We start from the raw sequence: 17,411 nt of genomic DNA, 5'->3' as shown, positions 1-17,411 counted from the left end.
TTAAGCTGTATAAGTCTTTCGAAAGACGTTTTGAAGTGATTTGTAATAAAATTAATATTTTTTTTTGTGGAAACCTATTTCAGTTGTGCTGCGTCAGTATATTCCAATGGTTATATCGGCTATATCAGTAAATGAAACTAGTTGGGTAGGTCATATTTTCCCAATTAATATACATGCTTATGGAGAGTTTTCTTAATCAATACTCGTTGTTTCTTGATATTTTCAATAGACTATCCCTTTTAAAAACCTCACAAAAGATATATAATACAGTTATATATCTGCAACAATCTATCAACTTCTAAACTCAATATTTGGCTTCAACAATGGTTAACCGATGAATTTCCTGCACTATTTCTGCGTACGAACACTTCGGAACCCCCGACGAATAAAACTGAGAAAGAATCATTCAAATCCGTAAACCCGTTCTCAAGCCAACTCGTGACATACAAATATTATTCCATTTTTATTTTTATACCAGTAATCCCAGAAAACTTTGTCTTGCCATCATCTCTGACCATCTCTTTCTGGCATTACGTCCCAATTGAGACAAAGCCTACTTCTCAGCTTATTATTCTACACTTCTGGACAAAGTCTAGAAAAAGATAGCGGAATGATCCTCGAAAAAAAACGAAGGATCTAGAAGTAATTCTCACAGGAACATTTGGAAGAGTTGGTTAAGAAATCTGTGATATATTTCCTGGAGCAGTTCTTTCAAGAATAGCGAGAAGAAGCTTCGCAGAAGGTGCTCCCTGCAAAAAATCCCTGGAAGAATCTCTGCAGGAATGTTTGGTGAAATTACTTGGAACCCTGAACAGGAGAATTCAATATTGGAAACGTTCACAATTTGATTGTAGATATCGTAATGGCAATTTTCCCCTGACCAGATATTGAGATGAGATATTACAATTTCATACAGTACTTTCAAGGATTCCTAAGATAGATTTGTCGAAATTAGCATCCGAATTTCTGCAGACATCCCCAAATTAGTTTTTCGAAGTATTCCTCTAAGATATTCGTCAGAAATTTTCCAAACAAATGTCTCGTGATTCCTGTAGAGGTAACTTCAGGATTTGATTTTAGTTTTACCTCTGGTTATGTTGTCTATCAAATGTAAAACTTTTAAAACACATGAATTTTATACTAACATTTATTGCTAAGATTCGTAAACTTTCACAAAAATTTCTCAAGTAATTTTTCTCAGGATTTACTTTTTTTTAAGAGTTTCACACATTTAATTTCTCAACAGATTCCTTCGAATATTTGCTCATGATTTTTTCATGAATTACATTCAGAATTAGTTTTCTATCCTAAAATTTATCAGTTTTTGATTATTATATCGTCAAGATGTTCCTTTGGCCATTATTATTACTATTTTTACTGAAACTATGTAATACATGTTCCACAATTATATCAAAGATTTTTCCCATCCAACTCTTTGGAGGCGTCGGGACCAAAAAGGCTGTTGCTGTTCTCATTTTTTCTTGAAAGTTCAGTAAATTTTACGTTTACTGTCAAATTTCCAGCGATGTATGTTTTTTCTTATTTTTTGAGGTATATTTTTTTGAAAATAAAAAATCAATCATTTTTCATCGGCACACACTGTAGGTCTCAGCGGAATAGATTTTTTATTTAAAAAAACAAATCATAACTTTTGAACAGCTCAACCGATTTCCAATCTTTTTTATGGAATGAAACCTTAAGGTTTCAACTCTTCAGAAAAAATATAATACTCCTAATAAAAAATAAAATAATTTAGTTTTTTAGGATTTTTTTAAATATTTTCATGTAATTTTTTTTTTCAGAGTTTTATATTTGTTTCTGAAAAGCTGAAATCTTATGCTTTCATTCCATAAAAAAAGATTAGAAATCGGTTGAGCTGTTCAAACGTTATGATTTTTTTTTTTTTTCAAATAAAAAATCTCTTTCGCTGAGACCTACAGTGTGTGCCGATAAAAAATGACTGATTTTATTTTCCAAAAAAATCTATCTCAAAAAATAAAATACATCGCTGAAAATTTCACAGTAAACGTAGAATTTACTGAACTTTCAGGAAAAATAAGAATAGCAATAGCCTCTTTGGCAGAGTTGCTTAATATCAATCATATCAGCTTATAGCTGATGGTCTAAAACTATCGCTATCACTTGCGAGCTATCAATATCACTTTGATTTGACAACCAACAGCAGTGATGCGACATCGCACTCTAGATCATAATCACTGCGGAATAAGTAATCACGTGGTAATTTTCCATGCTATTTCTGTTTTTCAGTGACCAACAAATAGTTTCAACCTATCTGCAACACTGTCAAAAATATCGTACTGATAAATTGCCATTTTGACTGGTTAATTTAAGGCTAAACTTAACCCATCAGTGATATCCATAGTCTATCGCCATCAATGCACTTGTGATGGAGTAGACAGCATGATATTGATATGATGTAAATTGATCCGAATTGTATCGCAGTCGGCCTGTATAAATCAGCAAATTTTAAGCGTTGATAGTGACAGCGAGCAACTCTGCTCTTTGGTCCCGAGGCCATCAAAACACGAAAAAAAAACGGAAATTATTGATTTTTTTTATGTAAAAAACAATTTTTGTGAAATTTTATATTTTTCTTGAAAAATCATAATCTTTAGCATTCATTTCGTCCAAAAATAATTAAAAAACGGTTCAGAAGTTATGATTTTTCAAAAAATAAAAATTTTGCAAAATCGCTATTATTTTGGTCACCCTATTTCGTAAATGGTCACCCAAATTAAAAATCCAAAAACACGTGTATCCTTATTTTGGATAAGGACCAAAATAGCAAATTTTCACGGAATTCGGTGGTCCACTAGATCGTTTTTCATGGAATGGCTGAAAAAGAAGCACTGAATATAGCCCTGAAAAATCCATCCAGATATTTCTTTTAAAAACATTTCAGATTTTCTTCAAGGATGAGAAAAAAATAATCTATGAAAATCACAGGATTGAGTGCAGGAGAAACCAACGCAAGATGTTTCAAATTTATTTTGCCGTATAAAATAAACTTTTAATATTTCTAGATAAATTCTTAAAACTCTTCAAAATTTCCAACTTTTGGAATTCTATGTAAACATTTTCGATGGTTTTTTTTAAATCCATTAAATAGCTCCAGAAAAATTTCAGGAGAATTGTTAGGATTAAATCTCAAAACTACTCAACATAAATTACTGGAAAAATTTCAATGCTCGGAGATTTTCTCAGTGGTATTCCCGGTTTGGTGTGGATTCTTTGTTAATTCCAGAAAGAGTTGAATTTATAGAAGAATTTCTTAAACAATTCTTGAAGGAATTTTCACAGGTTTCTCAGAATGACCTTTTCAATTGCAGGGCAGGTTGCATTTCATCAAGATTTCCAGAGGAAATTAATTTTTGAAGGACTTAAGGTGAAACATCTCAGATGGCCGACTTGTGCCCCTACTCACGTCTTCAAAGGCACAAAACTGGAGAAATAGTTGGCAAACGTTTGTGATCTTCTTATTTTAAGCTTTCTGCTAGTGCACAAAGCCAAAATAAAAAGTTCACTGTTGTTGGATGCTTTCTTCGCGTGATTTGTGCCTTTGAAGTTTCAGTGCAATCTTAGAAGTTGGTTCCAAACTGTTTCACCTTAATAAAGACATGGAAGGAAGAATTGAGGGATTACTGAAGATATTTGAAGAAAAAGGACGAATCGTTTAAAAAATAAAAATTACTTTTATTGATTCTAAAAACAATAATTCCTAAAGCGTAATTATGGGTATGACATCCGATCAAGTTCGAGAATGTTTGATTAAATATCATATGAATATGGAAAAAAAAATCCAGAAGGTGGGATTTTCGACTTATACTTTGAGGAGTCCCTAAAACCTTCTAAAGCCTGTCCACGTTAAATTTCGGACACCCAAATAATGGCAGCAAAAAAAAGTTACTCATAATTCAACAAAAACAATTGTTTATTTCAGAATAAAAGAGTTATATCTACAAAATAAACAGTTGACAAGGATGTTAATCCTTCTTTCTGTAAAATTCTCGAACTTTCTGTGGTACACCCGCCATCCGTGTCCGAAATTTATCGTGGACAGGCTTTAGTATGTTCTTCGCTAGTTCATAACGTTTCATTAAATTCTATGTGAAAAAATGTTCGGTTGAAATCAAAGATAAACTTGTAGAAAAGTTTTGAGAAGCAAACAAATCTTGAGATGTTGCTGAGGACTTGTTGGAGAAATTCATATTAACCCTTAGAAAGACAACTGGAATAAATTATTGTATTGATTATTGAACAATTTAGAGAAAAATATAAATATCGGATTTCTTTGAGGAAGCCATGAGTTAGTTCAATTCAAGATAACTTAACCGATGCTTGGCAAAAACCTTTTGAGTTTCATATCACAATTTAGGTAGATTTCTCTCGAGAACCATTGCAGACTGTTGAAAAAAAAACCTTTAAATAATGTTTTGTAAGATCTTCGGCAGAAGTTTGATATTAAATTGAATATCTAGAGTTTATACACAAGTTTATCATTACGCAATTTTACGTATCCATGAACTCTTAAGACCATCTATTGAAAATTCAGGCTCTGGCTACGCCCATGTCCTGACCAGTATATTACAACAAAATTTTAACACAACTATATCAAAATATGTTACACATTTTATTCAAAGTTTGAATTGATAACATAAACATAACACAATTTGTTATAAAGAATCAGAAAGTAATTGCTTATACACGGTCAGTTTTATTTCATTTCAAGAATGAATTTTGTTATAATTCAGAAACACAATAAGTTAATTTTTTGTTAAATTTAAAACATATTATTAAGCCATATCTTTGTTTATATCATAACATGTTTTGTTTAAATTTTGACTAAAATAGTGGAAATTTTGTTATAATTTTTGTTTTTACAAAATTAAAACATATGTTGTGTTACTTAAGGGACAAACTCTGTTACAATGCTGGGAGAGGGGGGTGCTTAAAAAAGAGTGGAAATCCCTAGAAACTTACCAGAAAAAAAGCAAAAAATCTTGTATCAACATTACTGCAGGTATCACTGAAGGAGCTCTGGAATAAATCTTAACAGCATATTTTATCATTATCTTAATGAGGTGGACTCACGGGAGAAAGTTTTGGATCACTAATATAAAGTATTGCGCATTTCTCAAGATTGTTATGGAAATCCTTTGATAAATCTCATATAAGGGAAAATTCCAGAAGGTTACACTAGCAAGATTTCTTCAAAAATGTTGAGGGAATCCTTGGAGAAACTCTTATGATGATTGTTATTAATTATCTTTATTAAAGCGGCTTTTCGCCATTGGCGAGTTCATCACACATAAACTCTCCTTGAAACACCTAAAGGAGTTTCTAAAGGCATCGTTTTTTAAATTAAATTAAAAATAATAATAAACCAATCTAGTAATGATCAGTTTTGATCAATTTTACATAAGGAAGTGGTAAACTTCCCAAGGGTGAAAAATCACTATAATAAAGCATATAATAATAATAATAATAATGCATGGGGCGGATATGGTGTAGTGTTTAAACAACACGCCGAACGCCTGGGATCGTATCCCATCCCTGAGATAGTCGCTTGACGTTAATATTACAGTGACGACTTTCTTAAGAAAATTGTCTTCCGCTAATGGACGTGCATGTGAGTTTCCAATAGTATTCATCCATTTTAAAGTGAGATTTTCTATGATACTTTAAAACTGATAATTTTAAAATGGTTTATGAAAAATAAACTACTAGCTCCAGGAATCTAATTTTTTGATGGTTGCTGTAGATAACTAGTTAAAAGGAGCACTGCATTAAAATGTTATATCAGTATTCTCATACTCGGTAAGTAGGCCTTGACCAGGTTAAACGGTTTTTTCTTCGCTTGTCAATTTTTTTCCCGTTTCAGATTTGAAGTTTCCGAGGCTTTGTTTTTCGATATTGACGACTTGATTTGTGGATTTTCCAAGTGTGTCTGTTACAAGAGTTGCTGTTCAAGTTATTGGAATTCAAGTTTTCACCATTTTTGCCGTTGCTGGAGTTCATTGGAAAATCTTGAATTCGAAGTTTCCGAGGCTTTCAGTTTCGATTTTGACGTCTTGATTGGTGGATTTTCCCAGTGTGACTGCTTCAAGAGTCGTTGTGCAAGTTATTTGAATTCATTTTTGCCGCCGTTGAAGTTGTGTTCACTGGAAAATCTTGAATATAATTTTATTTATTTTTTCTTTATTTTTTTTTCTATTATTTTCTATTATATTGTTCATCTCATATTTGATCTTGTAATTATATAGACCATTTAGTTTCCGTTATGGAAACTGATGGGGATGAGGGGGATCAAAAGATAATTCTGATAATTCTAGTACCACTTTATTGACCAAACCTTTTCGAGTGAAGGTTTACCCTTCTAGTTTCTCTGGACCCTTTGTTGTATATTTTAGAAAAAAGAGAAACCAATAAATGTTTTGTTGATTTCCTCAGAGATACATAAAAAATATAAATCTGTGAAGGAAATCAAAAAAATTTCTTTGGATAAACTGAGAGTAGTTTTTGGATCTCGAGATGATGCTAATGCTCTCTTAGAATCCAGATTATTTTACAATTCCTATCGTGTGTACGCACCTTGTGATGCATGCGAAATAAATGGAATTATTTATGATGAGTCTTTGGACTGTGATGACATAATAAATCATGGTTCAGGCTTTTTTAGGAACAAATCCATTTCTCCGGTTAAGATTTTGGATTGTGTTCGTTTGTCTAAATTATTCATTGATGGAAATAATTCAAAATATGTACATTCCAATTGCATCAAGATTACGTTTTCTGGATCTGTACTTCCAGATTACGTAATGGTTGATAATGTTATTTTTCACGTGAGACTTTATTATCCAAAGCTCATGCATTGTGATCGATGCCTTTTGTTTGGTCACACTTCTAATTTTGGCAAGAAAAAATGATTCTTCTACATGTAAAGAGCAATCTGAAGTATGTATCTATTGTAAACACAAACACAATTCTTTAAATGAATGTGTTGTTTATATTGAGAATCAATCGAAATTTAATCAAAAAATCAAAAACAAAAATTTGTTGTCTTATGCTGAAGTTATGAAATCTTCAGACAACACTGCTTCACCAAACTCTTTTGAAATTTTATCAAATCATGATGATGATGAATGTCATGAAAATGTTGATAATTATATCTACAAACCTCCTAGCAAAAGAAAAAGAACCATTAATAAAAAGTCACAAAAAACCAAATTTTTGAACCTCAACCATCTACCTCGTTTGATATAAATTTTCCCCCTTTGAATAACTCTGCTTCAACTAAAAACATTCCTGGATTTCGTAAAGTAGAAGTTGACACATCCAATAATAATAGTCAGAATTCAAACAATTCGCCGGATGAAAGACATAAGCAAAATTCTGATAATTTAATTCTGGGCATTTTACAGGAAATAATAGATTTTTTGGGATTAAGTGAATTTTGGAAAAAGTTAATCAAAATGTTTTTACCTATTTTGGCTTCTTTTTTAAATAAATTGAATTCATTTGGACCCCTCATTTCTTCACTATTTTCGTCGTAATGGCTTCTATAAGTATCAATAACATGAATATTTTACAATGGAATTGCCGCAGCATCATTCCCAAAATTGATAGATTAAAAGTACTTATTAACAGCCATAATATAGATTTGTTTTGCCTAAATGAAACATGGCTAACTACATCAAAATTCTTTCGCATTCCAAAATTTAATATAATTCGAAAAGATAGGGATTCTTCATATGGAGGAGTACTTATTGGAATTCATGACGATATTGAATTTAAGTATTTAGATTTAACATTGCATTCGCAAATTGAATACGTTGCTGTTTCTATTAAAAGAGAAAATCGTGAATTTTCTATTATTTGTTTTTATATCCCACCTAATGTCAGTTTTTCGTTGTCGCAAATTAAAAGTATTTTAAATGAAATTCCTCCTCCATTTTACATATTAGGTGATTTCAATGCACATAATTTGGCTTGGGGTAGCGACAAAACAGATGGTAGAGGTTCATTAATTATGGATTTAATTGATGAATTAAATTAACATATTCTCAATGATGGATCTTTTACTAGGATTGTTGTACCACCCAATCAACCTTGTATTGATTTATCTCTTTGTTCTAATAGTTTATCAATGAAATCTTCTTGGAAAACTATTGATGATCCGAATGGTAGTGATCATTTACCAATTTTAATTGAAATTCAAAATCCAGCTCGCGGTAATTTATTACACGTTTCTCATGTTCCTGACCTTTGTCAAAATGTTAATTGGACAAAATTTTCTGATCTTATATCCTTTTCCTTAATTAATATTAACAATCTGGATTCTCCAATTGAAAATTACAATAATTTTTCAAAATTACTAATTGATTGCTTGCGTAAATCTCAAACCAAAAAAAATGGTGGGTCATTATAAAAAACGTCCATGTTTCTGGTGGGATAATGAATGTTCCATTGCTCTTAAAACAAAATCAGATGCTTTTAAAAAATTTCGCAGATCAGGCTCCAGAAATGATTATTTTTTATATTGTAAAGCTGAAGCATTGTTCATTAGACTTACTAAATCCAAGAAAAGAAATTATTGGAAAAATTTTGTCCAAAATCTTGATCAGGAAACATCATTATCTACTTTGTGGTCAGTTGCAAGAAATTTAAGAAACTATGATTCGACTGTTCCTACTGTTTTGGAATATTCTGAAAAATGGATAGAGGAGTTTGAATCTAAAATTTGCCCTGATTTTTTTCCAAAATCCATCAAGTTTAAAAATAGTAGTCAAAATCATTTTCCTGAACTTTGTAATCCACTTTCATTAGCTGAATTAAATTTGGCATTATCAATTACTAAAAATATGGCTCCAGGAATTGATAACATTAAATTTATTGTTTTGAAAAAATTCCCCGACGAAGGAAAACTTCATTTACTTTCAATATATAATGATTTCTTATTTCAAAATATAATTCCATATGAATGGCGTTTCATCAAAGTCATCAGTATTCTTAAACCTGGTAGAGATCCTTCATTAGCTGATAGTAAGAGACCGATAAGTTTGTTATCATGTTTACGAAAACTTTTAGAAAGAATGATATTAAATCGTCTCGAATTATGGGCAGAGAACAATAACATTTTTTCATCTTCTCAATTTGGATTTAGAAGAGGTCGTGGTACTCGTGACTGTGTTTCGCTTTTGGCTTCACAAATTCAACTATCGTTTAACAAAAAACAGGATGTAGTTTCCACTTTTCTTGATGTTTCTGGAGCCTATGATTCTGTACTTATTGAATTACTTTTCGAAAAGATGAATCATTTAAAAATTCCAAATTTAATCACCAATTTCATTTACAATTTATTTTCTTTTAAAATTATGATTTTTTTTCACAATGGATCCTCAAAATTATCAAGATATAGTTTTTTTGGACTTCCACAAGGATCTAGTTTGAGTCCGTTTTTATACAACTTGTTCACCAGGGATATTGTATCAATTATTCCAAATGGTTGTTATTTGCTTCAGTTTGCCGATGATAATGTTATTTCTATTAGCGGCAAAAATAGAGAAGTTATTAGACATTTTATGCAATGTGCTTTGAATAATATTGATTCATGGGCTCATGAGAATGGTTTTTCATTTTCAGTTCAAAAAACTAAATACATCATATTTTCAAGGAAACATTCTAATCTAGCTTTTTACGCTAGCCATGCTATAAAATCTTTGACAGAAGCTGACTATCACCACTGAACTGAAACTCGAAAATAAATCCTTAGTAACCCATCACTCACTGAAATAATTTTCGTTGCTATTCTGTCACCCAAACTAACATCTAATTCCGATTTGATGTTACTTGCTGTAGCGGAAACTTGATTTGTTGGAGAATTCATCATTTTATTCGCCATTTCCGCCAGCTTCCCGATAGTACTGTCGCTGATTGTGAGAAAAGCCTTGACACTCGACGGCATCCGTTGCAAAAACAACATCTTGAGAAGGTCGTCCGTGACATTCATTCCGGCGGCAAGCTACCGTAAGGACGCCATTCACCGCTCATTTAACAGCATTTCAACACATTAAATTCTGTCAAAAATCGGTTTTTCGATATTTTTCGCAACTTTTTGCGCTAGACGCAAGATAAAACATTTGTTTTTATAGGAAAGAAGTTGAAATGAGAACATCGTATAATGGTATCGAATAACATGTATGCCAATGATACATGTGTAGGGCGCCATTCACCGCTCATCCTAAGTATGAAGCTCTATATACACAACTAGTAGGAATTAATTTACTTTTACTAGCTGGTCGTTATCTTTGTATAATAGTACAACAACATATTAAAGCGTGGCAGCTAAGAAGCATTTTTCGATCCGCCATAATAAATTCATTGCTCAACTCATGTTTACCGCCTTGAAAAGCCTAAAATTATGTTTTATAAATAGTATATAATATTAAATCATATGAATTGCATTCTGATACAATCCATTATGGGATACTAATACATGTTCATGACTTTTATTGCGAAAATTTATTCAGATTTTTCAAAATAATTCAATGAGCGGTGAATGGAGCATGAGCGGTGAATGGCGTCCTTACGGTACATCATTTTCGCGAGGAAATGCGTTGGCCGCATGTCTCCCAAATCGCAGGCACTCAACAGACGTTCCAGTCTTCCCTCTGCGGACAGTTGAAACAGTTGGGTTAGATATGAAAACAAGGACAAAGACAGAAAAAATGTTAGTGATTGTCACATGTTTTGCTGCAGTATTGGCCTACATTGAAGTCATACAAAATTCGCTCTTTGGATTCCCACTATAACAATCCCTGAGACTAATGATAAACAACAAAAAAATGAATCCGAAAGAGCAAAAACCTTGATGTTCCAATGTAGGACAATCCAGCTTTATTGAATGTGAGCAGTTCTTAGTGATATTCTCACAACGGCCATTCAGAATGGTTCGACTGATGTAGATAAAAGATCATTGTGATAGAATTAACGCGACATGTTAGTAAGCTCACAACGATTATTGTATTTGCAACTGTTAAGCTAAGGGTCGGTTATTGTATATAACTTTTAGATAAGCAGAAGTAAAGCAGGAACGCGAAGTAATGACCTTCCATCCCATATTCAAGTGCTCCCTACAAGCACAACACTTCATTCTGGCTCTTTGGAACGTCCATGTTGTAACTTGTTCACATACGAAATCTGCCTCGACCGAGTTGGCAGAACGTACCCATACCCCTTTCTGAACAGAAGGACAGGGCCAATAACGAATAAGATTATTTTCGCAAATTCGTTTGATTGACAGAAAGAAAAACAATGTATTTTGACGGTTCGTCAAGGCATGCTGAGGATTAATTTCCAAGTTTCAGTTCAGTGCTGATAGTCAGTATCTGCCAAATATTTTATAGCATATTGTTTTTATGGCGAGCGTAAAAAGCTGGATATAACTATTAACTTGTACCTTAATGGAATTGAAATTGAACAAGTTGATGAGTATAAATATCTTGGTATATGGTTTGATTTCAAATTGAATTGGAACATTCATATTAAACAAATTCAAAAAACATGTTCGAAAAGAATTAATTTTCTTCGCACAATCACAGGTACTTGGTGGGGTGCTAATCCATCTGATTTAATAACGCTTTATAAAACTACTATACGTTCAGTAATGGAATATGGTTGCTTCGCTTTTGGAAGTGCTGCAAATACATATTTTGTTAAACTTGAAAAAATACAATTTCGTTGTTTGAGAATTTGTTTGAAACTTATGAATTCAACTCATACTCAATCAACTGAAGTTCTTACCGGTATTGTTCCTCTTAAAATTCGTTTTCAAGAACTAAATTGCAAATTTTTGATTAATTGTTTCTCAAGTAATCATCCAATTATCAACATTTTGAAGTCCCTATTTGAAATTAACCCGACGAGCAAAATATTGGAATCTTATATTCATTGCTCAACTGAAAGTATTGTACCAATTCCATTGAATGGTTTTTACAATTGTAAAATTGATGTTCATACATATCAACCTTTGATTGACTTGTCGTTATTTCATGAATTAAAACAATTCCCAAAACATTTACATCCTCATTTTGCCAATATCTTATTTGAGCGTAAATTCGATGGAATTGCCGCTGCACAATTTTATTTTACAGATGGTTCATTAATTCAAGATATCGCGGGTTTTGGAGTATATAATAAGTTTTCGGCTCACTTTTTCAAATTGCAAGCTCCTTGTTCTATTTTTATAGCAGAATTAGTCGCTTTATACTTTGCTTGCAAATTGATTAGGGAGTGCCCGACTAACGGTACATAACAAAATTATATCAGCATATGTTATTATGTTATAAGTTTTTTTCGAACATAGGTTGTTACAAACTTGATGCAGGATGTTGTTAAAATAACTAAAATTATAACAAAAAGTGTATGAATAGTAACATAATCATAATAAAATGTGTTTTAATTCTATCAAAAACATATCAAACCAAGTTATAATGTTTGATACAAAGTATCAAAATTATAATACTGTTCGATATACGATAATATTGTATATTATTGAAATGCATAATTATATATTTATTTTGTTATAAAGTTGTTAAAAATGAACAAAAAAATATCTCAAAGGGAAATAAAACACATTATGTTATATTTCTGTTTTATTATGTTCAATGGATAACGGAGCCTAACAAAATTATATCATAATATGATATGCATATCATATTCTGATAAAATTTTATTATATTTTTGTTACAAGCCTCTAGTCGGGTGTCCACCAAATATTTACATTGTATGTTAGCTTGAGTTGTCTTCATGCTTTGAACATAATTTCTTTCAATTTCAAAACTCATTATATATTATTTATGTTGAAACAATTTTTATTTGACTTACACTCTCAGGGATTTATTATTAAAATAATATGGATCCCTTCCCATTGCAAAATTTGTGGTAATGAACAGGCTGATTTATTGGCTAAATTTGGTGTTGCTCGGGGGCTTATTTATAACCGTGACATTTCTTCTTCTGAATATTATCCCAAATTAAAAGAATATTCCATTAGTAAATGGCAAATTTGTTGGAATTCTAGCGACAAAGGAAGATGGTGTTATTCAATTTGTCCTAAGGTCAGTCACTTTCCTTGGTTTAAGAATACACCAGGTAGTAGAAATTTTATTTGCTCTTTTTCACGACTGATATCAAATCATTATTTGTGTAACAGTCATTTATATCGTATCAATATTAAAGATTCCAATTTGTGTGAGTGTGGAATCTCGTATGAAGACATAGACCATATTGTACTTCAATGTTCAAGATATATTTTACCGAGAGAAAAATTATTTAACAATATAATCAATTTTGGTCATTCAATTCCTGTTTCTATTCGGGATATATTGGGTACAAAGTACTACCCTATACTTAAACTCTTATATCAATTTTTAATTGAGATCTCATGTATTGTTTGATACTCGTTTTTTTTTTGTATTTTTTTTTTTATTTTCAAATATCAAGATGATGTTTGGATACCAAGATGATTTTTAGTAAACCCCCTCCCTCATCCCATTTTTCAAGATATCAATACACACTCAAATCTACATTATATTTCAGTATATGGCTCTGTTATGGTTTTTGTTTTACCGTATGAGCCTTTAGTTTTAGTTTTCTTTTTGTTTTGTAACGTTATGTGAAAAGATAAAGAGGTTTTATGCCTCTTTGAGAAAGATTTCCAAAGGAAATCACTCAAAGGGGCCTTTCCCTCTTTCAAAATTGTTGGTTAAAATAAATAAATAAATAAATCAGTATTCTCAATACTTGCTGAGATATTTCAGATTATGTTTTGGCCTAATCTCACCCCATAAGCTCAACGCCACCCTTGAAGACGGTACCCTATATGCAAAATATCCTTTGAAGGTATCCCTTTATTAATAAAAAAAAAACAAAACATGGAAAACTTTAGGTAGCATCACTGGAGACATTGCTGAAGAACTTCCATGATCAATGATGAAAAAGTTTCCTTAGAATAATTGCTTGCTGAACTCCTAAAGATACTAGAAACTATGGAGTAACTTCTTAAAGAAAATCTGAGGAATTTGCTTGAGGAATCCCCAACAAGTGATTTTGTTTTAAGTATTTTCTTATCGTTCAGAAATAAGAACTGAGTTGTTAGAAGAACTAATGCACGAATCTTGAGAGTAATTTATATAGTGATCTTTAAAAAATAAAGCCTTCGGAAAGTCTCTTAATTTTGGAGAAAATCCTTTAAACTGTTTCTTAAGAAACGCTCAAAAAAATTCTTAGAAATATTTGTGAGGTAATTAAAATGATCACCGGGAATATCCCTGGAAAACTTATCGGAGTAATCCTTGAAGTAGAAAGGGTGGTGGAATCCCTGGAGAATCTTTTGGATAAGTGCTTGAACAATTTCTAGAGAGAGCCTCTGGAAGAAATCGTAAAAAAGATCCCTGGATTAATCTCTATAAATAAAACTCGATTATCCCTTGAATAATTCGTAATGAATGAACCGGAACCAATCTCTGTCGGAATTCCTTCGAAAACTAATAGTGAAAAAAATCCTTGTGAAAGTACATTTTCTGGAGAAAATTCTTATGGAAGTCTATGAAGAATATCTTGCAAAACAATTAAAGATGTTTTTGCAAGAAATTCTGAAAAATTCAGGAATTTTCAAAAGAATTTTTGTAGGTTCAATGTTTAATGGTATTCTAGCCGGAAATCCTAGGGTGACTAATGAAGAAATCTTTGTAGTTATTCTATGTCAAATCTTTGCTCCATGTAGAAAGTTCAATCATTTTTGCGATTTTATTAGTGTTTTAAACAGGCTGCAAAATGTAATCTCGACTTCATCGGATAGCGTATAAACCCCTGAATCAATTGAACCGATCCGAACGGCTATCGGGGAGGAAAATGGACTCGCTCTCGTTCGCCCCTCTCAGAAAGGTGCCACCTATACCACTAACGCACATTTCTGTCCCTCTTTCCCAGAATCTAGGCTCCACAGCGAAACCATGAATTACCATCGCTTTGAAAGCATTCTAGCCGCAAGCCCCCGACCACCGCAACCGCGCCCATCCAGCAGTGCCGATGTCCATCCGGCGGCGGAAAGTGACGATAATGACAGCGTCCAGCAACCGCAACAACAGGCACCCTTCCGCCGCGCTCACTCGATGAGGGCGTCCTTTACCTCGCTGCGGAGTTTGAAAACGCGCCTCAAACATCCGGTGGTCAGTGGCTACTACTCCGGAGGAGGCACCCGATACACTCCACTAACTGGGTCCCCTTGCCGGATAGCGAGTCCTCACCAGCAGCACAACCATCATTCGACTTCGACAACGACGACCTCAACGGGACATTCTGCACTGACCACTGCGGCTGCCGCAGCAGCCAAAGCCAACGTCAAAGCCAAACTGCTCCGGCTGAAAGAGTCCTACGCCGAGTTTCGACGGTTGCAATCCCGGAAGCTGGGCCGCGATAATGTAACCTCAACCGCAGCATCGATAATCGGAAGTGATAACTTCAAGGTACCGGAAAATATGCCTCCCAAAGCGGCGGCCTTACTGCTGGAAGGGGCTGGTCCCCGAGGGCGAGTCAGGAGGTCGCAATCGCTTCGCTGTGCGGACCGGTATGGGGTGACCATTGGGAGTCGACCAGTGTCTTTACAAGAAGAGTTACCAAAGAAGGAGCCGTTGGGTAATGGAGGAAGCAGACTGACGGTGAATCGAGTGAGCATCAAGATGGGAGCGACGAGGAGGCCTGAGGCTGCAAAGATTGCGGAAAACGACGAGAATGGTGGAAATTTGACGGTCGTGCGGACGGCCACTATCCGGAGGAGTTCGGTGTGGGCCAATAGCAGCAGCAGTAGTAAGAAAGCAATTATTATTGAAAATTTATTTTGAATGTAGGATGTAATGAGTGTTTCCAACGCAAGGGAAAGTGCCATGAAATGTCACATTCATGAATTCTCAGTCTATGGACCTATGCACGGGTTCACTATTTGACGTTTTAGCGGTGCCGTGTTATTTATGTGACCATGGAAACAAGTAAATTCGGCACCGCTCAAACGTCAAATTAGTGAACTCGTGCATCCGTCCATTGTAATTCGACGGGATATCGCTTCTGATTTATAAGCAGGACATGGGTTCAATTTCAAGCCCGTCTCCTTTCCTCATACTTTTAGGGGTCTATTTTATAAGTCGAGTCGATCAAAATGACTCGACTGGAGTCACTGTCGATCGAAAAAATCGCTCGACTCAGCTCTGTCACTCGAGTTTTTTGACAGTGGTCACTCTATGTGACTGGATAACTATGGGAGTCGACGGGTGACATCTGAAATATGCATGCTTGCTTTGATCGATAATGCATACTGACGAGTCACATTAATCTGCTCGTTTTACAAAATAGGCCCCTTAGGGGTCTATTTTATAAGTCGAGTCGATCAAAATGACTCGACTGGAGTCACTGTCGACCGAAAAATTCGCTCGACTCAGCTCTTTCACTCGAGTTTTTCGACAGTTGTCACTCTATGTGACTGGATTACTATGGGAGTCGACGGGTGACATCTGAAATATGCATGCTTGCTTTGATCGACAGTGAATACAGACGAGTCACATGAATCTGCTCGCTTTACAAAATAGGCCCCTTAGGGGTCTATTTTGTAAATCGAGCGGTTTCATGTGACTCATCTGGAGTCATTGTCGATCAAAGTAAGCATGCATATTTCAGATGTCACCCGTCGACTCCCATAGTAATCTAGTCACATAGAGTGACAACTGTCGATAAACTCGAGTGACAAAGCCGAGTCGAGCGAAATTTTTGGTTGACAGTGACTCCAGTCGAGTCGTTTTTGATCGACTCGACTTATAAAATAGGGCCCTTAAGCTCTATAATCTGTCTATCACTTACTTATTTCTTCAAATATACATCACATTTACATTTATAGCTATCGTTAGAACCAGAAAAAGACAACAAACCATTTGATTCGCTTCTAATCTTTTATTATTAGCAGGCCCTTCCTTACGCCTGACACATTTTCAATCGCTTACCAAATCAATCAGCTCTGCCATAAATTACCTTACTCTCAATACCCATATGAGGATGGTTTCAATTCATAATTTCGAATTCAAGTACTTATCCTTCGATAGTTGGGAGGTGAACGATTTTGAATCAGTACCCCACTAAACCTCGTTTTAGGGACAAAATGTCAAAAGACAAAACGTCGAAAGACACAATGGCGAATACCAAAACGTCGAAAGGGGCGAAACTTCGAAAGGATGAAACGTCGAAAGCAGTAATTTACCAACACCGATTTGGAATTGCTTTAGTGATATATTATTTACACATTGTGTGGGAGGTTCGCTTGCCTCCCATGGGATCGAGTTGTGCCG

General features: G+C 33.9%; 1 protein-coding gene across 3 annotated transcripts in view; it reads left to right on the top strand.

The window, feature by feature from the left end:
- LOC5576566 overlaps positions 1–17,411 on the top strand; it is a 680,673-nt gene that overhangs the window by 512,389 nt on the left and 150,873 nt on the right. For 2 of the 3 annotated variants that reach the window (XM_021837954.1, XM_021837953.1), the window contains exon 2: positions 15,013–15,888. The exons of the other annotated variant lie outside the window; for it this stretch is intronic. In XM_021837954.1, the coding sequence (XP_021693646.1) occupies positions 15,036–15,888 (853 nt within the window). In that variant the 5' untranslated portion in view covers positions 15,013–15,035. The remainder of the gene's footprint in view (positions 1–15,012; positions 15,889–17,411) is intronic. 3 annotated transcript variants of the gene reach the window in all.

This window comes from Aedes aegypti, chromosome 1 (assembly GCF_002204515.2).
Source record: "Aedes aegypti strain LVP_AGWG chromosome 1, AaegL5.0 Primary Assembly, whole genome shotgun sequence".
NCBI lineage: Eukaryota > Metazoa > Arthropoda > Insecta > Diptera > Culicidae > Aedes > Aedes aegypti.
The sequence above is the reverse complement of the archived record's forward strand: the minus strand, read 5'-3'. Positions and strand labels throughout refer to the sequence as shown.